This window comes from Hyperoodon ampullatus (assembly GCF_949752795.1).
Source record: "Hyperoodon ampullatus genome assembly, chromosome: 3".
NCBI lineage: Eukaryota > Metazoa > Chordata > Mammalia > Artiodactyla > Ziphiidae > Hyperoodon > Hyperoodon ampullatus.
The window spans coordinates 168593335-168620062 of NC_136916.1; the positions used below are offsets into that span (position 1 = coordinate 168593335).

The window sequence follows — 26728 nt, forward strand, 5'->3', positions numbered from 1 at the left end:
CCCTGGCCAACAACTTGACTGCAGCCTTGTGAGAGACCCTGAAGCAGAGGCAACCATCCAAATTGTGCCAAGACTCCCGAGTCACAGAGATTGTGAGATAATAAATGTGTTGTGTGAAGCTGCTAAATTTGGGGTAATTTGTTACACAGCAGTAGATAACTGATGCACTTCCCTATCTCCAGGCTTTGAGTTACATGAGGCAGTCCATTTCCTTTGTACTCAATCCACTCAGAGTCAGGGTTTTCTGTCATTTAAACCCAAGAGCATCCTCCTATGGTGCATCTCCTCCACTAGCTTGAAAGCTCCTCAAGGACAGGTCTTCCATGTCCTCCCAGAGACTCACTAGTGTCATAACTTTGTGTGAATTAAGGACATACTTGACCCTAATTTTAGCTCATCTTCTGACAGCATAAAGCAGGGAAAATCCAAACGATGACATAGGACTCAGAAACGGAGAAGTCTTTCTCCCTGGTTACAAGTCATTTTTATTTAGCCAAGAAGAGATTATTAAGTGCCTGCTGTTTGCAGAGCCCTCCACTGGATATTGGTGAAGGGAGAGAAAAAATTTAAAAGGAGGGTATATTCCTTGGTCCTAGGCAACCGGCACTCACACTGAGGATAACAGAGGCATGAGAACATTACAGTGTCTAGAAATATGTAACAAGTGCAGGTTAAGAGGGCACTTCAGTGGGGAGCAGACAGGCTTCAGAGACAAACCTCGGAGTCAGATAAACCAGTGCAGTGACTGGGCAGGAGAGAGGTTCCCTGAGACAGATACTGGAAACCTGCAGTTTCTGCCGTAGCGATGGGTGGGGCTGGCCAAGGGGAAGTGAGACACCAGACAAGAAGCTGTCCCAATAATCCAGGTTGGGGGCTGCTTTAAAAGCTTTTTGGGGTGTGTCCTCAGCTCACGAGCACCCTTTCTCTCTGAGATTGCCTACCCCTCACAGCCAAGATGGGGCAATCAGGTTACCTCTCCAGAGAATTGGGAATTGGGACCACAGGATGCTGGTAGGTCTCTATAAAGGGGTGACTGAGGGCTTCCCTGGTGGTGCAGTGGTTGAGAGGCCGCCTGGCGATGCAGGGGACATGGGTTCGTGCCCCGGTCCGGGAAGATCCCACGTGCCGCGGAGCGGCTGGGCCCGTGAACCACGGCCGCTGAGCCTGCGCGTCCGGAGCCTGTGCTCCGCAATGGGAGAGGCCACAACAGTGAGAGGCCCGCGTACCGCAAAAAAAAAAAAAAAAAAAAAAAAAAAAGGGGTGACTGAGACTTGGAAACTTGGGGGTATTGGGATGGTCTGTCTGCAGAGAGGAGGGAAGAAAGACAGAGACCTGCAGAGAGAGGACAATGAGGTAGAATCCCAGAGACTGGGGCTAAAGATACTCTGCTCGGTTTTAGGGGAGAGATCCAGAGCATATCTGTCAGGGTCCCATCCCTTCCAGAACCTGGGGAATCCCTGTGCACCTGTGGGTTCCACCAGGCACACCTATGCCTGTGTCAGATTCACCTTCCTGCCACATGGAGTCCCAGAGTGGCTGGAGGTACGGAGTGCAGTCAGATCCCAAGCCAGCATCCATAGGGTAACTGGGCTTTTAGGAATGCTTCTTTAGCCAGTGTGATGTTTCAGAAATCTGAAACAGTCCTATAGAAAAATCCAGATTCCCAGGGACTTCCCTGGTGGCACAGTGGTTAAGAATGCGCCTGCCAATGCAGGGGACACGGGTTTGATCCCTGGTCCAGGAAGATCCCACATGCCATGGAGCAACTGAGCCTGTGCGCCACAACTGCTGAAGCCCGCGCACTCTAGGGCCCGCGTGTCGCAACTACTGCCCGTGCGCCTAGAGTCTGTGCTCTGCAACAACAGAAGCCACCGCAATGAGAAGCCCACGCACCGCAACGAAGAGTAGCCCCCGCTCGCCGCAACTAGAGAAAGCCCAGCAACAAAGACCCGGCGCAGCCAAAAAAAATAATTCCGGATTCCCACTTTTTTCGTTTTTTATTGTAAGGCCTTATAGGCACAGGCCCTCGTTCCTGCTGGGCGTCTGCTGGGGAGAACTGAGAAGAGGCTGCCACTTTCTCCAGAGCCTGGTTCTCAGGTCACCCCAGCCCCTACCCAGTGGGCGCAGATATTGTGTTCCTGGCTCACACAAAGGATACTGATTAATTTTGCCATAATAAAGCTTTTCTCCACCTCTTTTAAAATATTTCCCCAAAGTAACAGGGAATAGAGAGGTGGGAGCTTTTGAGGGGTCAAAAGAAGGTAGAAAAAGCCCCAGAAAGAGAGCTGTTCTCTGTATCTATTTTTGCAAAACAAGACATCCCAAACAGCAACCATTTTATTATATGTCACGATTTTCCCAGTCAGGAATTCAGGCAGGGCTTGTCCAGTGATTCTCCTATTCCATGTGACATTGACAGAGCTCACTGCACGATATTTAGTTAGCAGATGGGCTGGTCTGGAGGATCCAAGACGGCTTCACTCACACGTCTGGTGCTTTGGCTGATTTGCCCAAGATTCCCAGCCAAAGCCCAGTAGGGTTTGAGCTCAGTTTGTCTTATTCCACAGCTTTGCCCTCTTGCCCCACTCCACCCCACCCCAGTTCTTTTCTGCACCCCAGGAGGCTGACCTGTAAGGACTCCACATCCATAGGGACTGACCCACGGCCTCCCAAGTCCTCTGGCTTCCAGCTGGCTTTGGCTACTGGGGGGACTACTGGGAGGGAGGAGATTCAGACCATTTCTTTTCTTGCGTCCCTGGACTGAGGGTGCTTGAGCCTCTCCCCTGGTGGTCTTTCTACAGGACAGGACTCTCTGTTTCTCGGTCTCGTAACCACTCCCTCTCCTCATCTTTGGGCTGAGAAAGGTAACAGATCTGAGAGTTACAGCACAGTCCCTCGTACTTCCCCACTGCACCTTTATTAAATCCTCCTCAATTAATTCTAATCAGAAGTGCCATTTGTTTCCTGTGAGATCTGACAGATACTTCTGTGCTTAGTCACAGCACAAATAATAGTTAATACTTATTGAGCACTTACTACATGCCAGACTCTGTTCTAAGCCCCTCGCGTTAGCTCATGCAACATTCACAGAATCCCTACGAGGTAGGCCCTATGATTATCCCATCTCACAGATGAGGAACACGAGGCACAGAGAGGTGAAGTAGTTTGCCTAAGGTTACACAGCCACTAAGTGGTAGAGCTGGGATTTGAACCCTGGCAGCTTGACTCAAGCCCCTACTCTCAACAGCTACTCTATATAGTAGGAAAATTTCTGTTGAACGTATATGCTCTGTTTCCTCAAAGTCTGTAATCCAACCCAGAGCAAGGTTTTGGCAGGTTTTGAAAAACAAGACTGCGCTGTGAAACGTTTTTCTTCACGAACAGTCCCCAGAAACGCTAGCAAGGCTTGAAGTTGACCTCCTGGAGGTGACCTTCCCCTGCAAATTCCCACACTCCTCCTCTAGAATGAGTCTATTTGCCCTCACTTGTGCAGAGGGAGGGGAAGCCTGAGGAGCATGTGGAGGTGAGAGCCACACCCCATGAGGACCCCAGAGAGGCAAGCCAGCCTTTTAGACTTGGGGGCAATAGGTTGAAGTGTTTACCTCTGCATTCCTACAGTCCTGCCACAACTGGACATCCTCCAGACCCAGCAGGGACTGGAAGGCAGAGGGAGGGGCTGCAATCAGGGACAGCCTGGAGTCTTTGCGTGATGACTAGCAGAAACCTGACTCAGATTGCATTCGAGCTTTTAAAAAAGGAAAAGAAAATAAAAAGGACTGTATTGGTTCTCATACCTGAGATGTCTAATGGTGCAGCTGGCTTTAAGCATCTCAGAATCTAGGCCTCAGAGGATGTCAAAAGGGCATAGTCTCTCTCTGCATTGCTTTCCTCCATCCTGGCTGTCTTCTTTTTTTTTTTTTTTTGGAGCACAGGCTCCGGACACACAGGCCCAGCGGCCATGGCCCACGGGCCTAGCCGCTCCGCGGCATGTGGGATCCTCCCGGACCGGGGCCCGCACCCATGTCCCCTGCATCGGCAGGCGGACTCGCAACCACTACGCCACCAGGGAAGCCCTTGGCTGTCTTCTTGAGCACAATTTTACCACATGGTGGCCCTGGTGGCTGTTGGGCTGCCCCAAGGTTACACTCTCTCAGCATCAGGCCAGCTTGGGGTGGGGGGAAGATTGCTGGCATTTCCTGACAGTGCCAACAAAAAGTCCCAGGGAGGGATCTTATTGGCCTAACTTTGGTTATGTGCTCATCCATGAGCCAATCACTGGGCCTGGTAAGTGCAAGGCTCTGATTGGCCAGATTAGAATCATGTGTTCCCTCTAAAATGGGGGTAGAATCTTGTTATCTCCACCTGAACCCAACAGAGGAGGGGTGACTCCTTAAATGGAAACCAGGTACTGGGGTGCTGTTAACCAAAAAAGGTGAGGGTAAAGGAAGGAGCTTGCAGGCCCAAACAGCAGTAGATTTTCACTTCCCAGTAGGAATCCTGAGATCCATTCCAGGGAGAGAAGTGGTGGGGGTGAGGACTTGGGAGTGAAAAGGGGACCCAGGAAGGGATCTAAGGACAAGGGTGGCAGGGGCCACAACTGAAAGGGGCTTCTCAGATTTCAGTCTTGGCAACCTCTTCCTCTGTCAGTTACCAGCAACAGGGTCAGGGTGGGGGTCCCATCCGGTGTCCCCCTGAGGAATTTTATCTTCACAGGGCAGGTGAGCAGTGGGCCTTGTGGAGGCCTCTGAGGGGACGTGGTGAGAGCCTCGGCGCTGGTTCCGTGGAACCCAGGCTTTGAGGAGCTTGTCCTGAGTTTCTCAGGGGTGGTCCAGGGAGCTGAAGGAAACTTTATTCGTGGGGGCCATGGAAGAGTGAGGTTGCCCACAGTCCAGACCAGCCTAGAAGGACCTGAAAGACTACTCTAGGTGTGAGAGTTAGATGGACCTCGTCCCTGGGGCCCAGGGAGCCCTGGGGGTAGCCTACAGCCTTGTTTTAGGGACAGCAAAGGACTCATAATGGCACTCTGGAGTATTGCCCTATTTCTGCTATCACTTGTGCAGGTAAACAAGCAGGGGTATGGAGGGCAAAGAGGTCTCTGGATGTTTTTACCAGAGCCCTGGGTGTCAGTCCTGTCTGCACCTCAACTTGCTGTGTGGCCTGGGGCGTCACCTCCTCTCTTTAGGTCTCAGTTTCCTTATCTATAAAAAAAAAGGAGTTAGATAAGTGGGTCTCAACCGGGATGATTTTGGCCCCCAGGGACATGTGGCAGTGTCTGGAGACATTTTTGGTTGTTACAAGAAGAGGGTGATGCTACTGGCAGAGTGGGCAGAGGCCATGAATGCTGCTAAACATCCTACAAGCTCCAACAGTAAAGCATTATCTGGCCCCAAATATCCATAGTGCCAAAGCTGAGAAACCCTGCATTAGACTGAGGTCACCCTGTAGGGTGCAGTGCTGACCACTACTGTGAAATGTTCTGAGGGCAGCCCGGGCTCAGGAGGCATTTGTTAGTGCCCAGGCATTTAGAGGAGAGGCCTCCTGGTCCCACCAGAGTTGCTGTAGTTGTATTTGTGTAAACTGATTGACTTTCTCCCTCTGCTCCCATCTAGGTGTGGTACCCAGGATAGGTGAATTAGACGCCTGGCTTGGTGGAGGAACAGACTGCTTTGTGAGATAGTGAGTTCGTCATCAGTGGAGGCATCCAAGAGAAGGCAGCATGGCCACCTGTCAGAGATGTGGAGGAGGCGCCCTGCCTCTGGTCTGAGGCTGTTTAGTGGCGATTTCGAGGCTCCTTCAGGCAGGAGGTAAAGCGGGAGAGTGCCCTGCGTAAAGCTCTTGGCTTCCCCACCTGCCGGTCCGGAGCGGGAGCGCCTTCCTTCCCACGCGACTCTTCGCCAAGCTGGAAACTTTTCTCTAAGTTTTTTTCCCGGGTCTCCGGGAGCCGCCGGAGCGGCGGAGGCAGCACCCCGCGGCTGGGCGCCCGCACCCGGCGCCCCGGCCCGACACCACCCGCCGCCAGGTCCGGCCCCGCGGGCGCGGCTGCCGGGGTTTCCGTGTGCCCCAGGGGGGCTCCGGGCTGCGAGCTGCGGCCGAAAGGCTTTTGACAAAAAAAAACTCTTGACCACCAAGGCCAGCCTCTTCCTGAAAGCCCCACTCGCTCCGATACAGGAAGTAGAGGGATCGAGCGCCCCAGAGCGTGGCGGCCGCGGCGGCTGTGGCTTCCCGACTCCGCGCGGGGCTGGCGGCGGTGCCCGCGCGGGCCCTTCCCCAGGGCAGCGCCAGGGGCATGCGGGCTCCCGGGGCCCCGCGGCCGGCGCCGCCCGGTGCCTGAGCCCCTGCGTTCACCGTCCCGGAGCTGCTGGCGGCATGATCCGACGGGCCGGGGCGCCCGAGTGCGCGGACCCCGCGGGGTGAGTCCGGGGCCGGCGCCCCCTCCTCCCTCGGTGCCCCAGGGCTCCGCTCGGCCCGCGTCCCTCCCGCCCAACTGCCCCTCCCCGCCCCCGAGGGTGCTCGGAGCTCCGGAGTAGCCCCGGCTGTGGGACCTCGAGGTGTCGGACTGAGACCGAACCCCTGGCCACGGCCAAGGCCGGTCTCCCGGTTCTTCGCGGAAGGGGGCGGCCCTGGTGCCTCTGCCGTACCCCGAGACTTGGCTAAACTTTTAAGCCCAGATGTCGCTCGCCGGAAGACCAGCTGGCACGTTCGGCGGCTAGGTTGGTGGGTGCCAGAGGGGCGCCTCTACCAGTCAGAGCCGAAGCGGAGGGGCTGTGTGGAAGCGGCCCCTCCCCGGGCTCTGGTCCCGCCTGAACTTTAGATGCAGTCACTCGCGGTCCGGGCACCGCCATCCTCCCGCACACGCCGATCCGCCTGTGCCCCGTGCGCGTCCTCGGGTGCTGGAGCTCGGTAGGGCAAGGGGCGGCGGACCCGGGTCCCCGTAAGTTTGGACGCCCGCGGCCTAACAGCTGACCAGCCCGCCTACACCGAGGACCCACCGGGGTCCCTCCCCCACCCCTCTTGCGGGTCTAAGGACAGTGACCTTCGGACCGGCCTTTGCGAAACCCGGGGCTTGGGGAGGGTCCAGGGTGCACGAACTGCGTGTGGCCTCCGGGATCCCCCGCCTTCACACACACACCGGGAGAAGGCACAGCTTGGAATGCGTGAAGCCGAACCGGTTTGGGAACTAGCTTTCTAGAGGGGTCTCCGGCGTCTAGTTAGTTTCATGTCCCTCACCCCCAAGCTCACAACCTCGGACTTGTGGACATTGCTCAGGGCTGTGCTCCCGAAGTAGGTTCCCTCGTGCCACCCAGCCCAGCCAACGTCCCGGGAAGCTTAAGGGGGGTGAGGAGGCTCCAGTTCAAAGGCAGATTCCTGGGAAAGCTTCTTAGAACCTTTCTGGGGGCTAAGGTTGATGGGCGCCCCCGGGGAAGCCAGTCCTGGCTTTTTGGTTTAAAAGTCCCGGGCTACTGCTGTGATAGACATCCAGCTGCTCACTGGCCTAGCTCCTGACCTCGGCTCCCAGGGCCTCAGTTCTTTGCTGTGTAAAACGGAGGGGTGAGCTGTTCTTGTGCAGTTCCGAATTGGGGGGCAGCTGGAGGTGACTGGCCCCCACGCTAGTCGGGGGAGTGTCTCAGAGGGGCCTGTGATGCAACTAGATCTGAATGTCTCCCTCGTCTCCGCTCCCCGATTTCCGCCCCAGCTGGGAAGCCCTGCCTGGATGTTTTCCCCTGGAAGTGGAAAGACAAATGCCATCCGCTGGAGGAGCTGGAAATTCTGTTGGGGAGGGGGGCCCCCCCAGGGGCAAGTATCTGCCACACCCAATACTGATGGGTGGAGCTAGCAGGAGTTTCCCAGGAAGGAAGGGGAGGTGAGGGGCCAGGGTCCTGATCCCTCTGACTTCCCATATTTCCCCCAGGATGACCTCTCCTTACCCACTTCCTCTTGCCTTTCTTTGTTCATTACTAGGCCAGTTACTTAACCCCTCCATGCCTCAATACCTATCTAGAAAATGAAGATAAGTAAGAGTAACTAGCCATTAGAGTTGTTTTGAGGATTAAATGAAATAATGCATAAGAAGTTTTGCCCGTGGGCCCATGGGCAAACGTTTAATAGTTATTATTATTACAACTATTATCGTTTGTTGAGTGTAACCCCTCTGTTTGCCGACTGTTTAACTGCCCTTGGCCAGGTAACACCTACTTCTTAAGATTGGTTATGAGGATTGAATGAGTTAATATTTAAGTAGCTGTCCACAGGCAGCTAAGGGTTAACACACCAACACAAGCCGCTTAGAACAGTGTCTGGCATATCATAAATATTAGATGAATATTGGTTTGTTGCTAAAAACGTCGCTTTAGTTAAGAGGACCTTTGGGGTTGGAAGAGTTAAATGAGATAGTATCTCATTTAACCTTGCACCCAGTACAGGAATCCCTTTGACAACATTCCTGAAAGGCACTTGCATACCTCCAGTGATGGAGAACTTGCCACCACTGTGGTAGCCTTTCTGACAGGCAGATATCGAAGAAAGTCTGCCTTCTTCTAACTTCTGCCATTAGAAACCCTGTTCAGAGGAGCCCAATCCTTCTTGGCTCTCAAATACTAGAAGGCAGTTCTCAGGCGCACCCATGCATCCTCTGTTCCCTGGGCTGCACAGTACCCAAAGATGACGAGGACCAATAATCTATGACCCCTCACCCCCAGGCCACCCACAGAGCTTGCCGACCACTCAGGGCTGGGTCCTGAGTCCTCATCAGAGCCCATCTTTCCACCTGGCTCCCGAAGCCCCCTCCTCCTCGCTGGCAGAAAATGGATGTCCAGACAGCTAGGGGAACACCTGCCACCCTACACCCAGGGGCTAGGTGGGGGTCGCTTGGAAGTTAGCCTCCTGGAATAGGCGTATGAGGATCTTGGCAAGCAAGCTCTCTGTCTACTTGTTGAAAACGCTGTCTGGGGAGAAAGAAAATGCCGACAGGCTGCCCAGTACTCTGGACGAAGACACTTTTCTCCCTCCATTCATTCAAGTTCGTTCAACAAATAGTATCTGCATTAGGTGGACCTGGGGGCCCAGCATTAAACCAAGCCCCTGGCGGCTTGCAGGTGACTTTCCCAGAAGACAGAAAGTCAGGGTTAGGGGCTGTTCTGTAGCAGGTGGTCAGGGAAGGCCACTCCAAGAAGACGGTGTTTAGCCGAGGCCTGAAGGAAGTGGGGAGAGTGAGTCAAGCCCCTGGGGGGTGTGGGGTGTGGTCTGTGTGTCGGACACAGAGAGGCTGGAGTGGAGTGGGGGAGAAGAGGCCAGAAGAAGGCTAGTCGGTGGGTAGAGGCTCTGGAGGGGGCTCAGAGTGAGCAGGGGCCACGGGTGGGGTTTGCACAGAGAGGTGACCTGGTTTGGATTTGGACTGTATTGAGGACAGGCTGTAGGGGGAAACAGGAACAGAAGGGGGGGGCCCTGTGGTGGCTGGGAGAGAGGGCTGGGGCCCCGGGTGGAGCAGGCAGTGGAGACGTGAGAAGCTGGAGCCACAGGATGCGCGGGTGGATTGGAGGTGAGGTGGGAGACAGAGGCGTCGGGATGATGTGGGTGAAGCTGTGACTGCCAGGCGGCCAGACGCCAAACTGAACGGCAGGGTCCTGCGGATGTGTGTGCTCAGAGCCCACGCACTTTCATATGTTTGATCAGTTAAGGGTCTGTTTAAGATTTTATTTGAAAAAGGATTCCACTCTTGGAAAAACTGTGGCCATTACAGACCTCATCCAATCCCCTGATATGATGACAAGGAAACGGAGACCCAGAAAGAGGAAGTGCCTTACCCAAGGTCAGGGGAGCTGGGCCTAGGACTCGGGTGTCCTGAGCCTTGGGCCTGCAAGGGGCTGCCTGCACAAGGCCCCAGGGCTTGCGAGAGCCCTGGCTTTCTGCCTCATGGCTGACATAATGCAGGGGGCCTGCCAATCCCCTTGAGGAGCCCCTCAGCCACTCCCAGCTCTAAAATGGGGACTCTTCCTGGACAAGGCCCACCCAGAACAGGATCCAGTGATGAATTCAGGGTCCCAGCTACCACTCTGCTCACTGACCCGGGTTTCCTTGTCGTCAGGGGCTAATGCTCCCAGGTGGTTCTGGCTGGTACTCAGCTGGGATACTGACCCCCTTCCAGACCCTAAAAGACACTCTGGCCCACAGGAAGCAAAAGGTACCTCACCAGCTTCAGCCTTCAGTTCAGGCCCTGAGAAGCCCCAGTGCACCCCTGGGAAGCAAGTAGGAGTGCAGGGGATGGGGGCACGGGGGCTGCTTGGGATAGGGGAGTCTCAGCACATTTGCCCATGGCTCCCTTCCCATCTCCCCTACCACTTGACAGGCCTTATCCTGGGCCTCGGTCCCTATACTGTGGTCTTTTTTTTTTTTAAATAAATTTATTTAGTTTTATTTTTGGCTGAGTTAGGTCTTTGTTGCTGCACGCAGGCTTTCTCTAGTTGTGCTGAGCGGGGGCTACTCTTTGTTGCGGTGCGCGGGCTTCTCATAGCAGTGGCGTCTCTTGTTGCAGAGCACGGGCTCTAGGCGCAGGGGCTTCAGTAGTTGTGGCACGCGGGCTCAGTATTTGTGGCTCGCGGCCTCTAGAGCGCAGTCTCGGTAGTTGTGGCGCACCGGCTTAGTTGCTCCGCGGCATGTGGGATCCTCCCAGACCAGGGCTCGAACTCGTGTCTCCTGCACTGGCAGGCAGATTCTTAACCACTGCGCCACCAGAGAAGCCCATCCTCTTGTCTTTTTTATTTTAACTAGTAGCCTCGTAGGTGCAAAGTGGTATCTCATGGTGGTTTTGTCATTTACTGCTTTAAAAAAAAAAAATTATACACGTAACAACACATGTTCTTTGTAGAAAATTTGAGACTATAGCAAAATACTGTGATAGTCTTGTTTTATATGTCATTCTGAAATCGTGCACCTCAGATTGGGACTTGAACCCACGTGCCGGGATTCAGACCCAGCCAAAACCCAAACTGGGACTTGAACCCACATGGCCGGGACTAGAACCCCGCCAAAACCCCCAGTCTTCCAACTGAGATCGCACACCTGGTTTCAGGATTTAATGAAGCTCAGGTTCTTGATGTCTCATCACAGAAAGGATTCAGTGAGAGACAAAGTGATAGGTAAGAAGTGGATTTATTTAGAGAGAAACACACTCCACAGACAGAGTGTGGGCCATCTCAGAAGGTGCGAAAGGCCTATACTGTGGTCTTTACTGAAACAGCAAGTGTTAAAATACAAGGACGCCTGCGTTTTAATCTAGGAGATCAGGAAATCAAATCGGAAACCGGCCAGGAATGGGTATGATATTTGAAGTGGGCACCCACCCTGGGCCCTGGCTGCCCTCTCAGGCCTCCCAGGAGCTCCCTTTTATAGACGGGAGTCTGAGCTGGCCTGCGGTGCCTCCCAGCCATGGGCCAGAGCAGAGGGAAGGGGAGAACGGGTGCCAGACAACCACAAATTCTGTCCTTCCGGCCTCTCACAGATTCCCTCTGTCGTGGCGAGATTCTCTCCTGAGTGAGAGTCGTCCCCGAGGTTGTGTCATCCAGGCAGTGACAAATGAGCAGCAATGAAGGGAGTAGGAGGGGCAGGTTCAGAGGAGGGAAGTGCCTGAGCAAAGGCTTGGAGGTGGGACAGTGTAGAGTGGGACTCGGGAGGGAGGGAGTCTACCCCCTGGTTATAGTGGGGATCCAGGGAACAAGAAAGGCAAGTTTTGGCCAGAGAGAGATTGATGGAAAGGGGCAAGGAGTATGAGGGGGACTGCCCACGGGGACCCATCCTCATCCCAGGTTACCCTAGGAGTTCGGGGCACCTATATGCCCAGAAAGAGCCCCAACACGGGGGAGGTGACCAGGAAAAGACCCAAACTTCCTGTTTGTCCCTTGCTATCTACCTTCCATTAGAGAGTCCTCTTTATTTATTTATTTTTATAAAGGCAGCCCTCTTTTTTTCTTTATTTATTTTTTCTTTATTTATTTTTGGTTGCGTTGGGTCTTCGTTGCTGTGCGCGGGCTTTCTCTAGTTGCGGCGAGCGGGGGCTACTCTTCGTTGCGGTGCACGGGCTTCTCATTGCAGTGGCTTCTCTTGTTGCTGAGCACGGGCTCTAGGCGTGTGGGCTTCAGTAGTTGTGGTGCATGGGCTCAGTAGTTGCGGCTTGCGGGCTCTAGAGTGCAGGCTCAGTATTGTGGCGCACGGGCTTTGTTGCTCCGCGGCATGTGGGATCTTCCCGGACCAGGGATCGAACCCTTGTCCCCTGCATGGGCAGGCGGATTCTTAATCCCTGCGCCACCAGGGAAGTCCCGGGAGTCCCCTTTATTTTTTTTTAATTTTTATTATTTTATTATGTTTTATTAAAATTGTAAGAAACCATGTGTTAATTTCTCCCCTGCTTTCTTTCTTATTTTTTTTTTTACATCTTTATTGGAGTATAATTGCTTTACAATGGTGTGTTAGTTTCTGCTTTATAACAAAGTGAATCAGTTATACATATACATCTGTTCCCATATCTCTTCCCTCTTGCGTCTCCCTCCCTCCCACCCTCCCTATCCCACCCCTCCAGGCGGTCACAAAGCACCGACCTGATCTCCCTGTGCTATGCGGCTGCTTCCCACTAGCTATCTACCTTAACGTTTGGTAGTGTATATATGTCCATGCCTCTCTCTCGCTTTGTCACAGCTTACCCTTCCCCCTCCCCATATCCTCAAGTCCATTCTCAAGTAGGTCTGTGTCTTTATTCCTGTTTTACCCCTAGGTTCTTCATGACTTCTTTTCTTTTTCTTAAATTCCATATATATGTGTTAGCATACGGTATTTGTCTTTCTCTTTGTGACTTACTTCACTCTGTATGACAGACTCTAGGTTTATCCACCTCATTACAAATAGCTCAATTTCGTTTCTTTTTATGGCTGAGTAATATTCCATTGTATATATGTGCCACATCTTCTTTATCCATTCATCTGATGATGGACACTTAGGTTGTTTCCATCTCCGGGCTATTGTGAATAGAGCTGGATTTTGCATAGGAATCACATGGCCGCTTGCATCGGCTGCTGTGTGAAGAAGGGCCTGGGGTTTGGGGGAGGAGCCCATGGGGAGACCGGAAGGATGCTACTGTAGGGGTCGGGGCAAGCAGTGATGGAGGCCTGGACCAGGCTCTCGGCAGTGGGGACTGGGGGATAGGAACCTACTGGTGTATATCTAGGATGGAACCTGGTGCTGGACTGCGTTTGCACCCCTGAGGACAGGAGGCCACCTTTATTATCTCCCACCAGCCCGCCCTTCACCTCTGCAGGAGACAGTGGCAGTCGTGGCCCAGCATGGCTGTCCGGACATGAGGACGTTGAGCGGGGAAGGGTGCAGCCAGAGGTGCCAGAGGCTCCCCTGCAGCCGCCACTAATACCGTCCTCCCCTTTTTCTCCCAGATCTGTCCTCTACCTCGGACGGGAACTGACCACGGTGGCAGGCCAGCAGGCTCAGCAGCTACAGGATGTGTGTTGAGCTGGGGCCTGGCCTGCGCTCCAGGGTGAGAGGTGTGCTGGGTCCTAGTTCAGACACCACGGCAGCTCCCAGGGTCTGCTGGGCCCTACACTGTGACCAGGATGCGTGTCCAGGTTGGCCACATTTGGTGCCAGCCTAACAAAGGGACATTTATGGTCAATCCTTGTTATTCACAGATTCTGTATTTGCAAATTGGCCTACTTGCTGAGATTTATTCGTGACCCCCAAATCATAGTGCTTTGCAAGTCATTTGCAGCCATGCACAGAGTGATGAAAAATCTTCTGACACTCATGTTCCCGCCTGAGGCACCAAACAAGGCGAATCTGCCTTCTAGTTTCCGTTCTCATACTTCAAACAAGTGTCCTCGTCGTGGTCTGTTATGTTTTTCGAATATTCATGCTTTTGGCTGATGCTTTCGATGTTTAAAATGTCCCCCAGGAGTAGTGCTGCAGTGCTGCCTAGCGTTCCTAAGGGCAAGAAGGCTGTGACGGGCCCCGTGGAGAAAATACGGGTCTTAGAAAAGCTTTGCTCAGGCATGAATTGTAGCGCTGTTGGCCAGAAGTTCAAGGTTAATGAATCAACGATATGTATTAAATAAGGTGCCTTTAAACAGAAACACACATAAAATAAGATAGGTCTTGATCAGTTGATGGAAATGTTGTGACCAGCAGCTTGCAGGAACCTACCCGTGTGTTTCCCCCAGAAGCAATGGTTCTGTTTCCGCTGACTCAGAGTCCGTGGCGACTTTGTAAAACATACCAACTACAAATGCTGAGAATGGACCGTATGTACGTCGTATAGATACGTCAGCCCCGAAGCTCTGCGCCAAACTCTCTGCGCATCACTATCAGCAGTTCATTCCTCTGAATTAAGAAGTGCCTGCCTTGTGCAGTGGTCTGTTTTTAAGATGCACACGTCCTTGAGATAGGCACCATCCCTTCTGTTCCTGGACTTTGGTCCTCTCTCCCTCCAGTGAAATTCAAGGCTTGGAAAGGACAGTTTCCAAGGACGGGAGCGGTCAGTGCCAGTATGTCACATTCTGTGATTCTCACAGACGCGTCTCTGTAGGGAGCAGCGTATCCATCAGGGCATAAAAATCGGGGGTCCTTGGCATTCACAGATTTGACACTAATATCACAGCGATTATGTCAGACCCCTTTGCTAAAAGCTGTTTCTCAGTTAATTGTCACAGCCCTGTGAGGCTGGGGTTGCAGTGCCCAATCTACAGGCGAGGAAATTGAGGCACAGCAAGTGACTCAGTGGAAGCCCTCAGCAATCCATGGCAGAGCCAGGACCCGAATCCAGGTTTGTCCGAGTCCAGAGCCTCTGACCTTCACCCCTGAACTCCCTGCATCCCTGTGCTGCATCCCAAGATCCCAAGACCCTGCTGCCTCCCCTAGATCCAGGTGTGCCTGGATCCTGGGAGGGATGCTGCCCCCAGCCTTCTGAGCCCCACGGAGGGGGTGACCTCATAGCCCCCTCCCCGAGTTGGCTGTATATGATGGGCCAGGTGGAGAACCTTGGAGGTGCAGAAAGGGGCACCGACCCCACCCGCCAGCCTCTCCCTTGTCATCCACTGACCAAATCACACCCTATAACCCGTCCTTGGAGTCGCTGGGAAACACTTTAACCCGGAGGGACGGCGTGTTCCTCCTCAGTGCACCTTCCTCTCTCCCCGCCCCAGTGCCTCTCGATGGTCCCCGAGGTAATGAGCCAGTGGCCTCGGCTTCCTCCACCTCCCACTCTTGAAACCTCACCACCAGTAACTTCCCTTATGCTAAGGCACAAGGGACCCTGCACACTGTAAAGTCTGACGGGGGGGTGGGGTGGCGGGCGGGGGCTGGGTACCAAAACCCTAGAAAGGATGCAGCTCTGAGGGTGGGATTTCAGGTGGGAGGTGGGGCGTCCATTTAGTTTTGTGAGGTGGGCCCAGACCCAGGAGGCACACTGCCAAGAAGCATCAGGACCAGCGAGCCTGGGGCGTGCTCGTGACCCAGCCGAGGAAGTGTGGTCACGACAAGTGTGAGGTGGGCTGCAGGGTGACTCAGTGTGGCCATGGGGTGGAGGAATGTGGTGCTGTCGCAGTTCCTGCAAGGTGCAGGTCGGGGCCTGGCGTCCACAGCCTGCGTCCTCGGGGTGCAGGCAGTGCCCGCAGGAGGGCGGCTGTCGGGCGTCAGCATTGCATTCGGCCCCGAGCCCTGGGCTGGCCCTGGACCTGACCCCACTTCCAGTTTAGAACTGGGGGTTCACTTTGTCAAAGCACATCCCTCTCCCTCGGTGGTCATGTTTCACCCTTCTGGCAACCTCTGAAAGAGCGGGGGATGGGTATCCTTTCACTTGTTTCACTACTGAGAGAACTGAGGCCCAGAGAGGGGGGGAGGCTTGCCCAAGGACACACAGCAAGTCTGTAGCAGAGGCCAGAATAGAGCCCCGCTCCCTTTCCAGGGCAAAGCATTTTCTGCACCACTCAGAGCTGTCCAGCATGAGTAGTGTCCCCAGCAACCATCGACGGAGCCATTGTGAAGCTCCAGATGCAGTCGGCTGTTTTGCCCTCACAGCAGCCTTATGGGGCCTGTACAGTTGTCAGTCTCATTTCACAGACCTTGAAAGGCTGGTCTCAGAGCGGAATTCAGTCAAGCCCCGGACACTAAGGGTGAGAGAAGGAGAAACGCCAGCAGAGGTCCAGCAGGGGTGGGGGCCTGGGTGAGGGCGTGCAGGGCCCTCGGCTCCCCTTCTGGGCTGAGTCCTGTCCGCCGTGGGGCTGCTGCTCCCTCCTCAGCCCCACTGTCAAGCCCGGGAGGGGCGGGCTGTGATCTCCTTCCCGTTTCCCCCAGATGCTGGGGAGCCGCTGAGTAAGCAGCAGGCCGGGCCAGAGACCAAGGTCACGGTGTGACCTGTGGGCTGCCACGTGGTGTGGGCGCTCCTGGAGGGAGCCTGGCGGGGGCAGAGTGGGGGGGCCTCCCCAGCGCTGTCAAGGCCTCGTGTTTTCCAAGCCTGGCTCATCTGGGGAGGAGAAGGCAGCGGAAGGGGGGTGGGCAAGGACTCTGGCAGCTCTGTAGGGACAGGCCTGGGGAGGCCTGGGCTGGGATCCATGTGCAAAAGGGGCCAGCCGCGGGGGGCAGCTCCTGAGAGAAGGGGGCCTTAAACGCTGGAACAAATGACCGAGGTCACAGTCTCCTTTCCCGAAGAATTTTCCAAGTAAGGTAATGGCTAATGGTAATAACATTGACACGTATATCGTTGTCTTTTTTTAATCTTCTTTCTTTTTTATTTCTTTCTAATTAAAAACAAATCCCACACACAGTACACGAATTCACACACACTGAAAAGATTTAAACAATAGAAAAGTCTAGACCTACACTGTCCAATACAATAGCCACTAGCCACATGTAGCTATTTTACAAATTAAATTAATTAAAATGAGGTAACAGTCGCACTGGCCGTATTGCAAATGCTCCATAGCCACAGGCAGCTGATGGTGACCATACTGGACGGTGCAGACATAGGACACTTCCATCACTGCACGAAGTTCTTTGGGGCAGCTCTGGCTAGATCACGAACGGGGAAAGCCCTACCAACTGAAAAATAATTTCTGGAATCAGCTTGGTTCCTTTGGACCTGTTTTATGTATTTACTTATGTCTGGGTGTCCACCCTTCCCATACGCAATTCTGTCTGATCCGCCCAGCTACTTGGCCCTATGAGTATGAGGATGATACTCCTCTCTCTCTTTTTTTTTCTTTTTTTTTTTGCAGAAGAGGAACTGAGGCTCAGAGAAGGTATATGGGCCAGAGGTACGGGGAGGGTCAGAATGGGTTTGTTCCCTAGGGTCAGAGGCCCTTCCCTTGGTGTGTCCAGGTGACCGAGGTGCAGCCAGGCAAGGCCTACGGCAATCTTTTCACATCCCTGTACATTTCACTCAGTGGTATGTGAAGGAGAGGCCAGACAAGCACATTGATCTTCCAGGAAGACTCTCTCCGGGGCGTCTATTCTTCCATTTTAATTGTGTCCCCTGAAATGTTCACCTGTTATTTTCTGATTTTCGTAGTAATACGCACTCAGTGTAAAAGTTTGGAATGTGCAAAAAAAAAGTGTCAGGAAGGAGACAGAAATCACTTAATCCCAGGATTAACAGCCGCTCGCTCGTGGACCAGCTTATACTCCTGCTGGTAGAGCAGGAGCGGTCCGCTTCCTCCACAGCCCCGTCATGTAGGTCTGCCTCACGATAACCGTTCTCATGTAAGCTCTTGTAGTTTAAATTCCAGATTCCCTGATTCCTCAGGCTGTTGAGAAGCTTTTCAGACCTTTGTTGGCCATTTGGATAGCCTTTGTGTGAAGTGCCAGCTCAAGCCTCTTGCCCATTTTTCTGTTGTATTCGTTTTTATTTGTCTGGTCTTTCCATTATTGATGTGTCAAAGTTCTGTGTATAATCTGCTTCTGAGCCCTTTGTGTTACAAATGTCTTCTCCCACGCAGGGCTTAAATTTCACTCTCTTGATGGTGTCCTGATGAACAGAAAGTCTTCATTTTAATGCAGTCAATTTTTAAAATCATTTATTTATTTATTTATTTATTTGGCTGTGCTGGGTCTTAGTTGTGGCACGAGGGATCTTTGTTGCTGCGCGCGGGATCTTTTAGTTGCGGCATGTAGGATCTAGTTCCCTGACCAGGGATCGAACCCGGGTCCCCTGCATTGGGACCGCGGAGTCCTAGCCGCTGGACCACCAGAGAAGTCCTTTAATGCAGTCAAATTTAACAATTTATTTAAGGTTGGGGTGTGTGTGTGTGTACTGTTTAAGAAGTCTCTCTTCCATCAGATTATGAAGGTATTCTTCATTTCCTTCTAGAAGCTTTTTTGTTTTGCTTTTTACATTTAAGCCAGAAGAGTCTTTGTGGAACTGATTTTTGTATGAGCTGTGAATAAGGGGTCACGTTTCTGTCTTTTTCCCATGTGGATACCCAGTTGTCTCAGCACAGTTTGTTGCAAAGACTGTCCTTTCCTCAACATTCTACTGTGACCATATGTACATCAAGTGACTGTGTGGGTGGGGTCTATTTCTGGACTCCTCTAGTCCACTGACCTACGTGTCTGTCTCTGCACCAGTACCACACCTTCTTAATCACTGTAGCTCCATCATAAGTCTTGATATCCAGCAGACCAATCCTACCCTTTTCTTCAAGTGTGTCTTGGATGTTCTTGGCCCTTTGCATCACATGTGCCTTTTCACAGAGCACCTTTGGGGTTCTATTTGGGAGTGCACCGATTCTTTCAGTCAGTTTGTGTAGAATTCATACCGTGAGAGTATTAAGTCTTCCACTCTGTGGACAAGATCTACCCTCCATCTCTTTCTTGTATTGTATTATAATGATTAATATTTAACCTTACATTGTGAGTAGGAGTCTGGAGGGATTTGGCAGAGTGGTTAAGTACATGGACTATAGGCTTAGAGAAGGCCAGGGTTCAAATCCCAGCCCTGCCACATTCCACAGCCTCAGTGAGTTGCTTTAACTTCTCTGTGTCTCAGTGTCCCCCTCTGTAAAATGGGAACGATAACCAGAGTTACCTTGTAGGGTTGTTTGTTTTGTTTTGGTTTGGTTTTGGCCACTCTGTGTGGCATGCGGGATTTAGTTCCCCGACTAGGGATCGAACCTGTGCCCGCTGCACGGAGCACGGAGTCTTAACCAGTGGACGGCCAAGGAAGGCCCTTTTAGGGTTGTTTGAAAAAGTTAACTTAGTTAATATATGTGAAGCAGAGCGATGCCTGGCACACAGAAATCTCTGGGAACATTACTAATTTATTTTTGAGTGGGTCATACATTCGCAGGGTTCAAAATAAAAATGTATTTTTAAAAAAAGACATACAGTGAAATAGTCTTCCCACCAACCTTATCCCCCATGTGGCCGTTCACATACCTGCCCCACTAATTATTAGTTTCTTCTGTTTTCCTTCAGAGCGACTTTATGCAAATACAAGAAGTTCTTCTTTTTTTTTTTCCAACAAGGGAGCACAGTCTACATACTGTTCTGTACTTTGCTTTTGTCACTTAACCACATATACTGGAAACCTTTCCATGTCAGTACACAGAGAGCTTCCTTGTTTTTTTGGTTTTTTCTTTTTTTACAGTTGCATAGTGTTTACAGAGGCATTGTGTTCATTGATTTACCTGTCCCTTTATGATGGACATTAGATCGTTTCCAGTCTTTTCTCCATTACAGACAATACTCCAATGAATCCAATGAGTATCTCTGTCCAAGCATCATTTTGCACATGTGCAACTCTGTCTTTACAGATGTATTATTCCAGTGTTTGTATTAGGTTGAATATCTAAAATCACTTTCTCTGTAGGTCAAAAACGGTGGAATGTTGCCAATTTCATATAGTACTAATATTTCCTTAACCACTCAGTCATTTAAAAGTTTTTATTGAGCACCTATTCCATGCTGAGCCTGGACACACAGCGGTAGATGTGACCGACACCAGAACACAGAGTTTGGGGAGGGGAAGAGATGGGCATGTAGCAAGCAGTATCGTTTACCTTTTGATTGTTTCCAGTTTCTGATGACTGTAAGTCACGTTGCAGTGAATATCTTTGTCCATTGAGCTTTATCCGCATTTTAAAAATATCTCTTTGAGGGCTTCCCTGGTGGCGCAGTGGTTGAGAGTCCGCCTGCCGATGCAGGGGACACAGGTTCGTGCCCCGGTCCGGGAAGATCCCGCATGCCGCGGAGCGGTGGGCCCGTGAGCCATGGCCGCTGAGCCTGCGCGTCCGGAGCCTGTGCTCCGCAACGGGAGAGGCCACAGCAGTGAGAGGCCCACGTACCACAAAAAAAAAAAAAAAAAAAAAAACCTCTTTGAGCAGATTCTAGAAGGGGCATGACCTACACTGTGCAGTTTTCACCAAGACAAGAAAGCAGAGTTCTCTAGTGCTCCTTGTACAGAACTCAGCTCAGTTCCGCATCTGAAACCCCCTTGGCAAGAACTTTTCTTTTTCAAAGTTACGAACTGTTTTACTTCTTTTTCGAATAGGTGATATAATCACATGGATCAAATCCAAAAGGCACAAAAGGATGTATGGGGAAGTGCCTCCCCTCCCAGCCCTGTCTGCTCATCTCCCAGTCCCCTCCCTCTCGCCCCTCCCCCCAACCCCGCCCCCGGGGGCGTCACTTGATTACCCTCCCCTGTCTCCTTGGAGGTGCCTCAAGCGCATCTTAATGTGCACGTATCACAAAGATGCTCGGGGCCTGCCCATTGCCCTTGGTGACCTGGGTTCTTGTGTCCCCACTGCCTCCAGCTTCAGTCTAAGCCAGGAAATTGGTCCCCCAGATTCTGTCTTCTCCAGGAACCATCTCCATGTTCAGTGAAATTTCCAAGGATTTTCAGGGTGGAGGGGGCAGGGGAGGGAACGTCAGTGCTCTTTCACTGTGTGTGACTATTATTGTAAGTATTATTATGATAAGTCTCGAATGGTGTCGGTCCATAGTAGCTGCTCCGTAAGTACTTACTGGATGAATGAATGTGTGATAATAACGTCATTGAATGTTTGCTATATGCCGGGCACTATCTTGAACTCTTACAACAATTCCATAATGTAGTGATGCTTATATTTCCTATTTTAAATATGAGGAAATTGTGGCAAGAGAGGTTTAGTTACTTGCCAAGGCCACTAAACTGGGATTCTAACCCAGCCTGTCTGGTTCCCGAGCCTATACTTAAACTGCTAGTCGACATACCACTCAAGGCCTAATTGCACACAGCACTGGGGACAGAATTGGTACCATCATCTAGATCTAGATCAGAACCGGGTCCTGATGGGAGTGGCCAGTCCTAACCTAGGCCTGGCATTGGGGGAGGGGAGCTCAGCAGGACAAGCAGGCTGGGGCACGTGAGGCTGGATTCAAGGGCCTGGCTGGGATCGGGAGAGGGACTGGGACCCGTGAGCCAAAGAAGCTTACAGAGGGAGGGTGGAGGAACTCAGCCCCAGTTCCAGGAAGGCTGTGGGCATCCAGGGCTGGAGGCCGGGCGGAGGGAAGCTGTGAGCCAGCAGTCAGAGCATCTGAGAAACGGGGTCTGGGAACAGCCACCAGAAGGGCCTCAGCACTGAAGCCAGGTGCCTCCCGCGGGCTCCACCCAGGCCCCAGTGGACAGGTGGACGGCAGGGCACCCAGCAGGCAGCCTGGGAGGCAGGGCTGCGAGCCGGGCACTGCCTGACACGCTGGTGGCGGAGTCCTGCAGCACACAGGTGTGGAAAGTTTGAAGGCCTTTGACCCACTCGACCCCTTGATGTGGGCTGTGACGTGCGAACTGAGACAGCCAGACCCGTTCTCAGCACTTCCGGGGCCCGGAAGACCTGCTTGAGCTGACTTCCCCTCTGCGAGGCTCTGGGCAGGGGCCTGCCGAGCCCAGTCCCGGCTTCCCTGGGGTGACCCACCGAGGGGTCGGGGGCTCTAGCTGCACCCGTGCTCCACCTCTCCTTGGAAGGCCTTTTCGTCTCGGGGTGAGGAGACACGTAAGGAGCTTTCTCACAACAGGATTCCAAGCACAGTCCTTGGAGCCTCAGGCGTCTGTGGGAACCTGCTAGGGCCTCTTGCAGTTATTTGGCCGGTGGAACTGGGCTGGAAGCATTGGCCGAGCGTTTGCACATTATACATGTGAGAGATGCTGATTCTGAAACCGGCTGCCTCTCTTCCATCTCCACGTGACCTCTCTGGTCATCCTGGAGCTGCGTTGTCAGTTCTGTGTCCTCCAAAGGCTGGGCCAGGGGTGCACCCAGGCGGCAGCTGTAGCTCAACTTCCACACGTCCAGGAAAAAGCACTTGGTGGAGCGGAAGCCACAGAGAAACTGGCCTGGCTGCCTGCCTTCTCTCAGGCTGTCTGCTGGGCCAGAGCCAGCCTGGCTCGGCAGAGTGCCTTCCGGTGGCACCGGGCCAGGGGTCAGTTGAGCCACAGAATCATGGAATGCATAGTGCTGGAAGGAGCCCCAGTCCTGGGTCTCGTCCGTGCTCAGACAATGCATAGCCCAGGACAGAGCCCGTGGCAGACATCACTAGGAGATCCTAGCAGTCTTTCTCAGCTGAGCCTTTAGCATAACAGTCCAGGCAGCTGCTGCCTATCAACTGGGGTTCACAGGGAAATCCAACCTACTTACCATTCCAGATCTAGTCTAGTCTTCTCATTTTACTGAAGAGGCTGCTGAGCCTAGAGAGGGGAAGTGAGTTACCCAAGGTCACAGAGTGAACAGCACAACCAGACCGTGGCCTCTTGAGTCTGAGCTCAGTTCCATTTCCTTTATATCATACCCATTCTCCTGATGAATACAGGATTTGCACGTAACTACTCATCTCCTAAACTCTTGTTATCTCCCTTCCTTTCCACAATGTGACCGCAACCTCAGAATCCAAAAAAATTTCCCATAGTTCCCCAAGAATGTTATATATGTAGCTGCAGAAAAGCTGATGCTGTCTTAGGTCATGTTAATAGGAGTAAACTATCTAGATTGAGGGAGGTGATGGTCATGCTCCTTTCTGAGCTGCTCAAGACACACCTGGGGAATCCTTTCCCTGCTCGAGACTCGACATTTCAGCTGGAGAAAGACAGGATGAGAAAACAGTGGGTACTCAGAAGGATAAAAACGGTGCAGATGAGGGGGCTCAAAACCACTCCATTATTTATGATGAACTGATTCTCAACAAGGGTGTGAAGAAAATTCAATGGGGAAAAAAATAGTCTTTTCAACAGATGGCTCTGGGACAACAGGATATCCAAATGCAAAAGAAGGAGGTTGGACCCTACCTCACACCATGCACAAAAGTTAATTCAAAATGGCACAAAGACCTAAGTGTAAAAGGTCTCAGACGAAAACAGGGGTAAATCTTCATGATCTTGAATTAGGTGTTGATTTCTTAGGTATGACACCAAAAGTACAAGCAACAAAAGAGAAATAGATAAATTGGACTTCACCAAAATTAAAAACTTGTGTTTCAAACGACACCTTCACCTTTTCATCAAGAAAATTAAAAGACAATACACAGAATGGGAGAAAATATTTGCAAACCAAACACCTTATAAGGCACTTGAATCTACATAAAGAACTTAACAACTTAATAATAAAAAGATAAATAATTAATTCTAAAACAGGCAAAGAATCTGAATAAACATTTTTCTAGAGAATGTATACAAATGGCCAATAATTAAAAGATTCTCAACGTACTTATACATCAGAGAAATGCAAATCAAAATCACAATGAGATATTCACTAAACTTATTGTGGCGATCTTCTCATGATGTATGTAAGCCAAATCATTATGCTGTACACCTTAAACTTATACAGTGTTGTATGTCAATTATATCTCAGTAAAATTGGAAGAAAAAAAAGCACAATGAGATACAACTTTATACCTGCTAGGATGGCTATAATTATAAAGATAGATAATAACAGGTGTTGATGAGAATGTGGAGAAATTGGGACCGTCCTGAACGGCCAGTGGGGTTGTGAGTTATTTAGCCATTTTGGAAAACAGCCTGGCAGTTCCTCACCTGCTAAATATAGAGTTACCATATGACCCAGCAATTCTAATCTTAGGTATATACCCATGAGAATTGAAAACAATGTCTGTACAAAAACGCATACTTGAATATCAGCAGCATTATTCATAATGGCCAAAAAGTGGAAATAACCCAAATGTCCATCAACTGATGGATACGTACAATGTGGTATGTCCATACAATGGAATATTATTTGGGAATAAAAAGAAATAAAGCACTGATGCATTCAGTGAGCTGTGACCACAGGGGTGAACCTTAAAAACATTATGCCAAGTGAAAGAAACCAAACATAGAAGACCGCATATTGTATGATTCCATATATGAAATATCAGAAGACAAACCTATTAAGACAGAAAATGGATAAGTGGTTGACACCAGCTGGGGGCATTAGGAGGAAATGGGGAATGACAGCTAATGAGGACAGGATTCCTTGCTGGGGTGGTGAAAACGTCCTAAAATTGATTGTAGTGATAGTTGCATAATTCTGTGATTATACTAAAAACCATTGCATCGTACACCTTAAAATATTATTAAAAAGCAAACCACTCCGTGTGCAAATTCATGGAGACAATGTGTGTAAACCACTGTGGGGCTCAGTGTCAGCCACAGGGGAAAAGCTGGTACATGTTACCTCTGGGTACCACGTGGAAGTGGGGAGCTCTTCAACCTGGAGAAGAGACGGCACTAGGGGTGGGGGGAGGAGATGTGTTGGCCTTCTCCACATAGTTGAAGGGCTGTGTGGGGGTGGGGTGAGTGTCCCTGTGGCCTTAAAAAGTGTAGAAAAAGAAACGAAAGGAGGAACTTCAGAGGAGCAGATTTCATCTCCACAGAAATTGAGGATTGCTTCTTGGAATGGGCTGCCCAGTGAGGTAGTGAGCATCCCGTCATTAGAGGTCTTCAAACAGATACAACTACGTGTTGGGATGGTACAGAAAGGACTCCAGCGTTAGGGGAACATCTGAGGTAGAGGACAGTGTTAAAATTCCAGTGGGTGTGCCGCAGCTGATAGGTTCACAAAGGCCTATTGTTCAATATTTAGGAACTTTAAGCTAATTGTTAAGCCATTGATAGCTTATTATCAGCAATGGTGGGAGTACTTACAATGGCAATCAGCATTCACTACATATCAGGACTTTTTTTTTTTTTTTGTCCTAGACCAGTGCTTACTAGCACATCACTGATCCAGACCAACTTCTCCAACAGGTCTTTTGGTATGCTTGTTACTCAACAGAACTTGGGTCCGCTCACCCACATGCAGCAAAGCCAGTCTACTGACACCAGGTTGTAGTGAAGGAAAGTACAGCGTTTACTGTAGGTGTCAAGCAAAGAGAATGGGCAGCTCATGCTCAAAAGAAAGACCCGAACTCCCCAATGGCTTTCAGGGAAGGGTTTTTTGTTTTTGTTTTTGTTTTAATTAATTAATTAATTTTTGTCTGCCTTGGGTGTTCGTTGCTGTGCGTGGGCTTTCTCTAGTTGCAGTGAGCGGGGGCTACTCTTCGTTGCGGTGCCTGGGCTTCTCATTGCGGTGGCTTCTCTTGTTGCGGAGCACAGGCTCTAGGCACACGGGCTTCAGTAGTTGTGGCACGCAGGCTCAGTAGTTGTGGCTCGCGTGCTCTAGAGTGCAGGCTCAGTAGTTGTGGCGCATGGGCTTCGTTACTCCGTGGCATGTGGGATCTTCCCGGACCAGGGCTCGAACCCGTGTCCCCTGCATTGGCAGGTGGATTCTTAACCACGGCATCACCAGGGAAGCCCAGGGAAGGGTTTTTAAAGGCAACATTTGGGGTGAGGGTTGCAGCTCAGGGATCTTCTGATTCGTTGGTGGTGAGGCATCAGGGGGGTGTTTTGGGAATCTTAAGCATCAACCTGGTTCCAGCCAGTCTGGGGTCTACTGCTTATTATGGTCAGCATGTAGTCACCATCCTCCACTTGGATGGCTTGTCTTAGTTTCTGCAGAACGATTTTTATGTATACCCCTTGAGGAGGAGCTAGGACTCTGTTTTATCACAGAACTCTTGTTGAAGCTGTCTTTACTTTTCTTGATTGACTGCTTTCCCTTTGTCTCTTCATTCTTTCACTTCCCTAATTAGTAACTGCTTGAATCTGCTCTTTGGAATGCAAGGAAGGCCTAGGAGACCAAAGCCTTTTTCTACAAACAAGAAACGGGACAACGAGGGGCTTTTGTATCCAGGAAGGCCCCAAAGTGCCCTACTCAGTTTTAATTTCCACTTTTCTTTGATACACCTCGATCCTGAGGGGAACAGGGGCGGGACAAGAAAGGGAATAAAGTTTTGGATTGAGAGGTTAATTATAAACTTGGCAGGGCAACTCAGTTCCAGGGGGGCTCACCCACCCCTAAAGCTCCCCGATCCTTCTTTACCAGAGGGAACCCCTTCCCTGCTCTGCCGCAGGGTCTGATGAGCCTTGACTTCCTCCATGAACTGTCTTGAGCTCTCCATCTCATCTAGGAGTTACCACTTAAGTGTCCTCTGGGTCTGGGTTCTTCCTTATGCTGTACCATTTGACCCTCACACAACCTTTGAGGTAAGTGGTGTAGATGAAAGAGTTAATCAGTAGTTGAGCTGGAAAGAAATGGAAAATTTTGTTTGAGCCAACCTGAGCATTATAACCCAGGAGACAGTCTTTCAGAAAGCTCTGAAAACTGTTCCACCCTTTAGAGGT

General features: G+C 51.3%; 1 protein-coding gene across 2 annotated transcripts in view; it reads left to right on the top strand.

The window, feature by feature from the left end:
- Positions 1–5733: 5733 nt before the first annotated feature.
- RIN3 (Ras and Rab interactor 3) overlaps positions 5734–26728 on the top strand; it is a gene marked incomplete at its 5' end in the record, with an annotated part of 114127 nt that continues 93132 nt past the window's right edge. The window contains one exon of one of the 2 annotated variants that reach the window (XM_079699329.1): positions 5734–5804. In XM_079699329.1, the coding sequence (XP_079555455.1) occupies positions 5734–5804 (71 nt within the window). Of the gene's footprint in view, positions 5805–6366; positions 6411–26728 lie in introns of those variants that run through there. The other variant, XM_079699330.1, reaches the window with a different exon arrangement.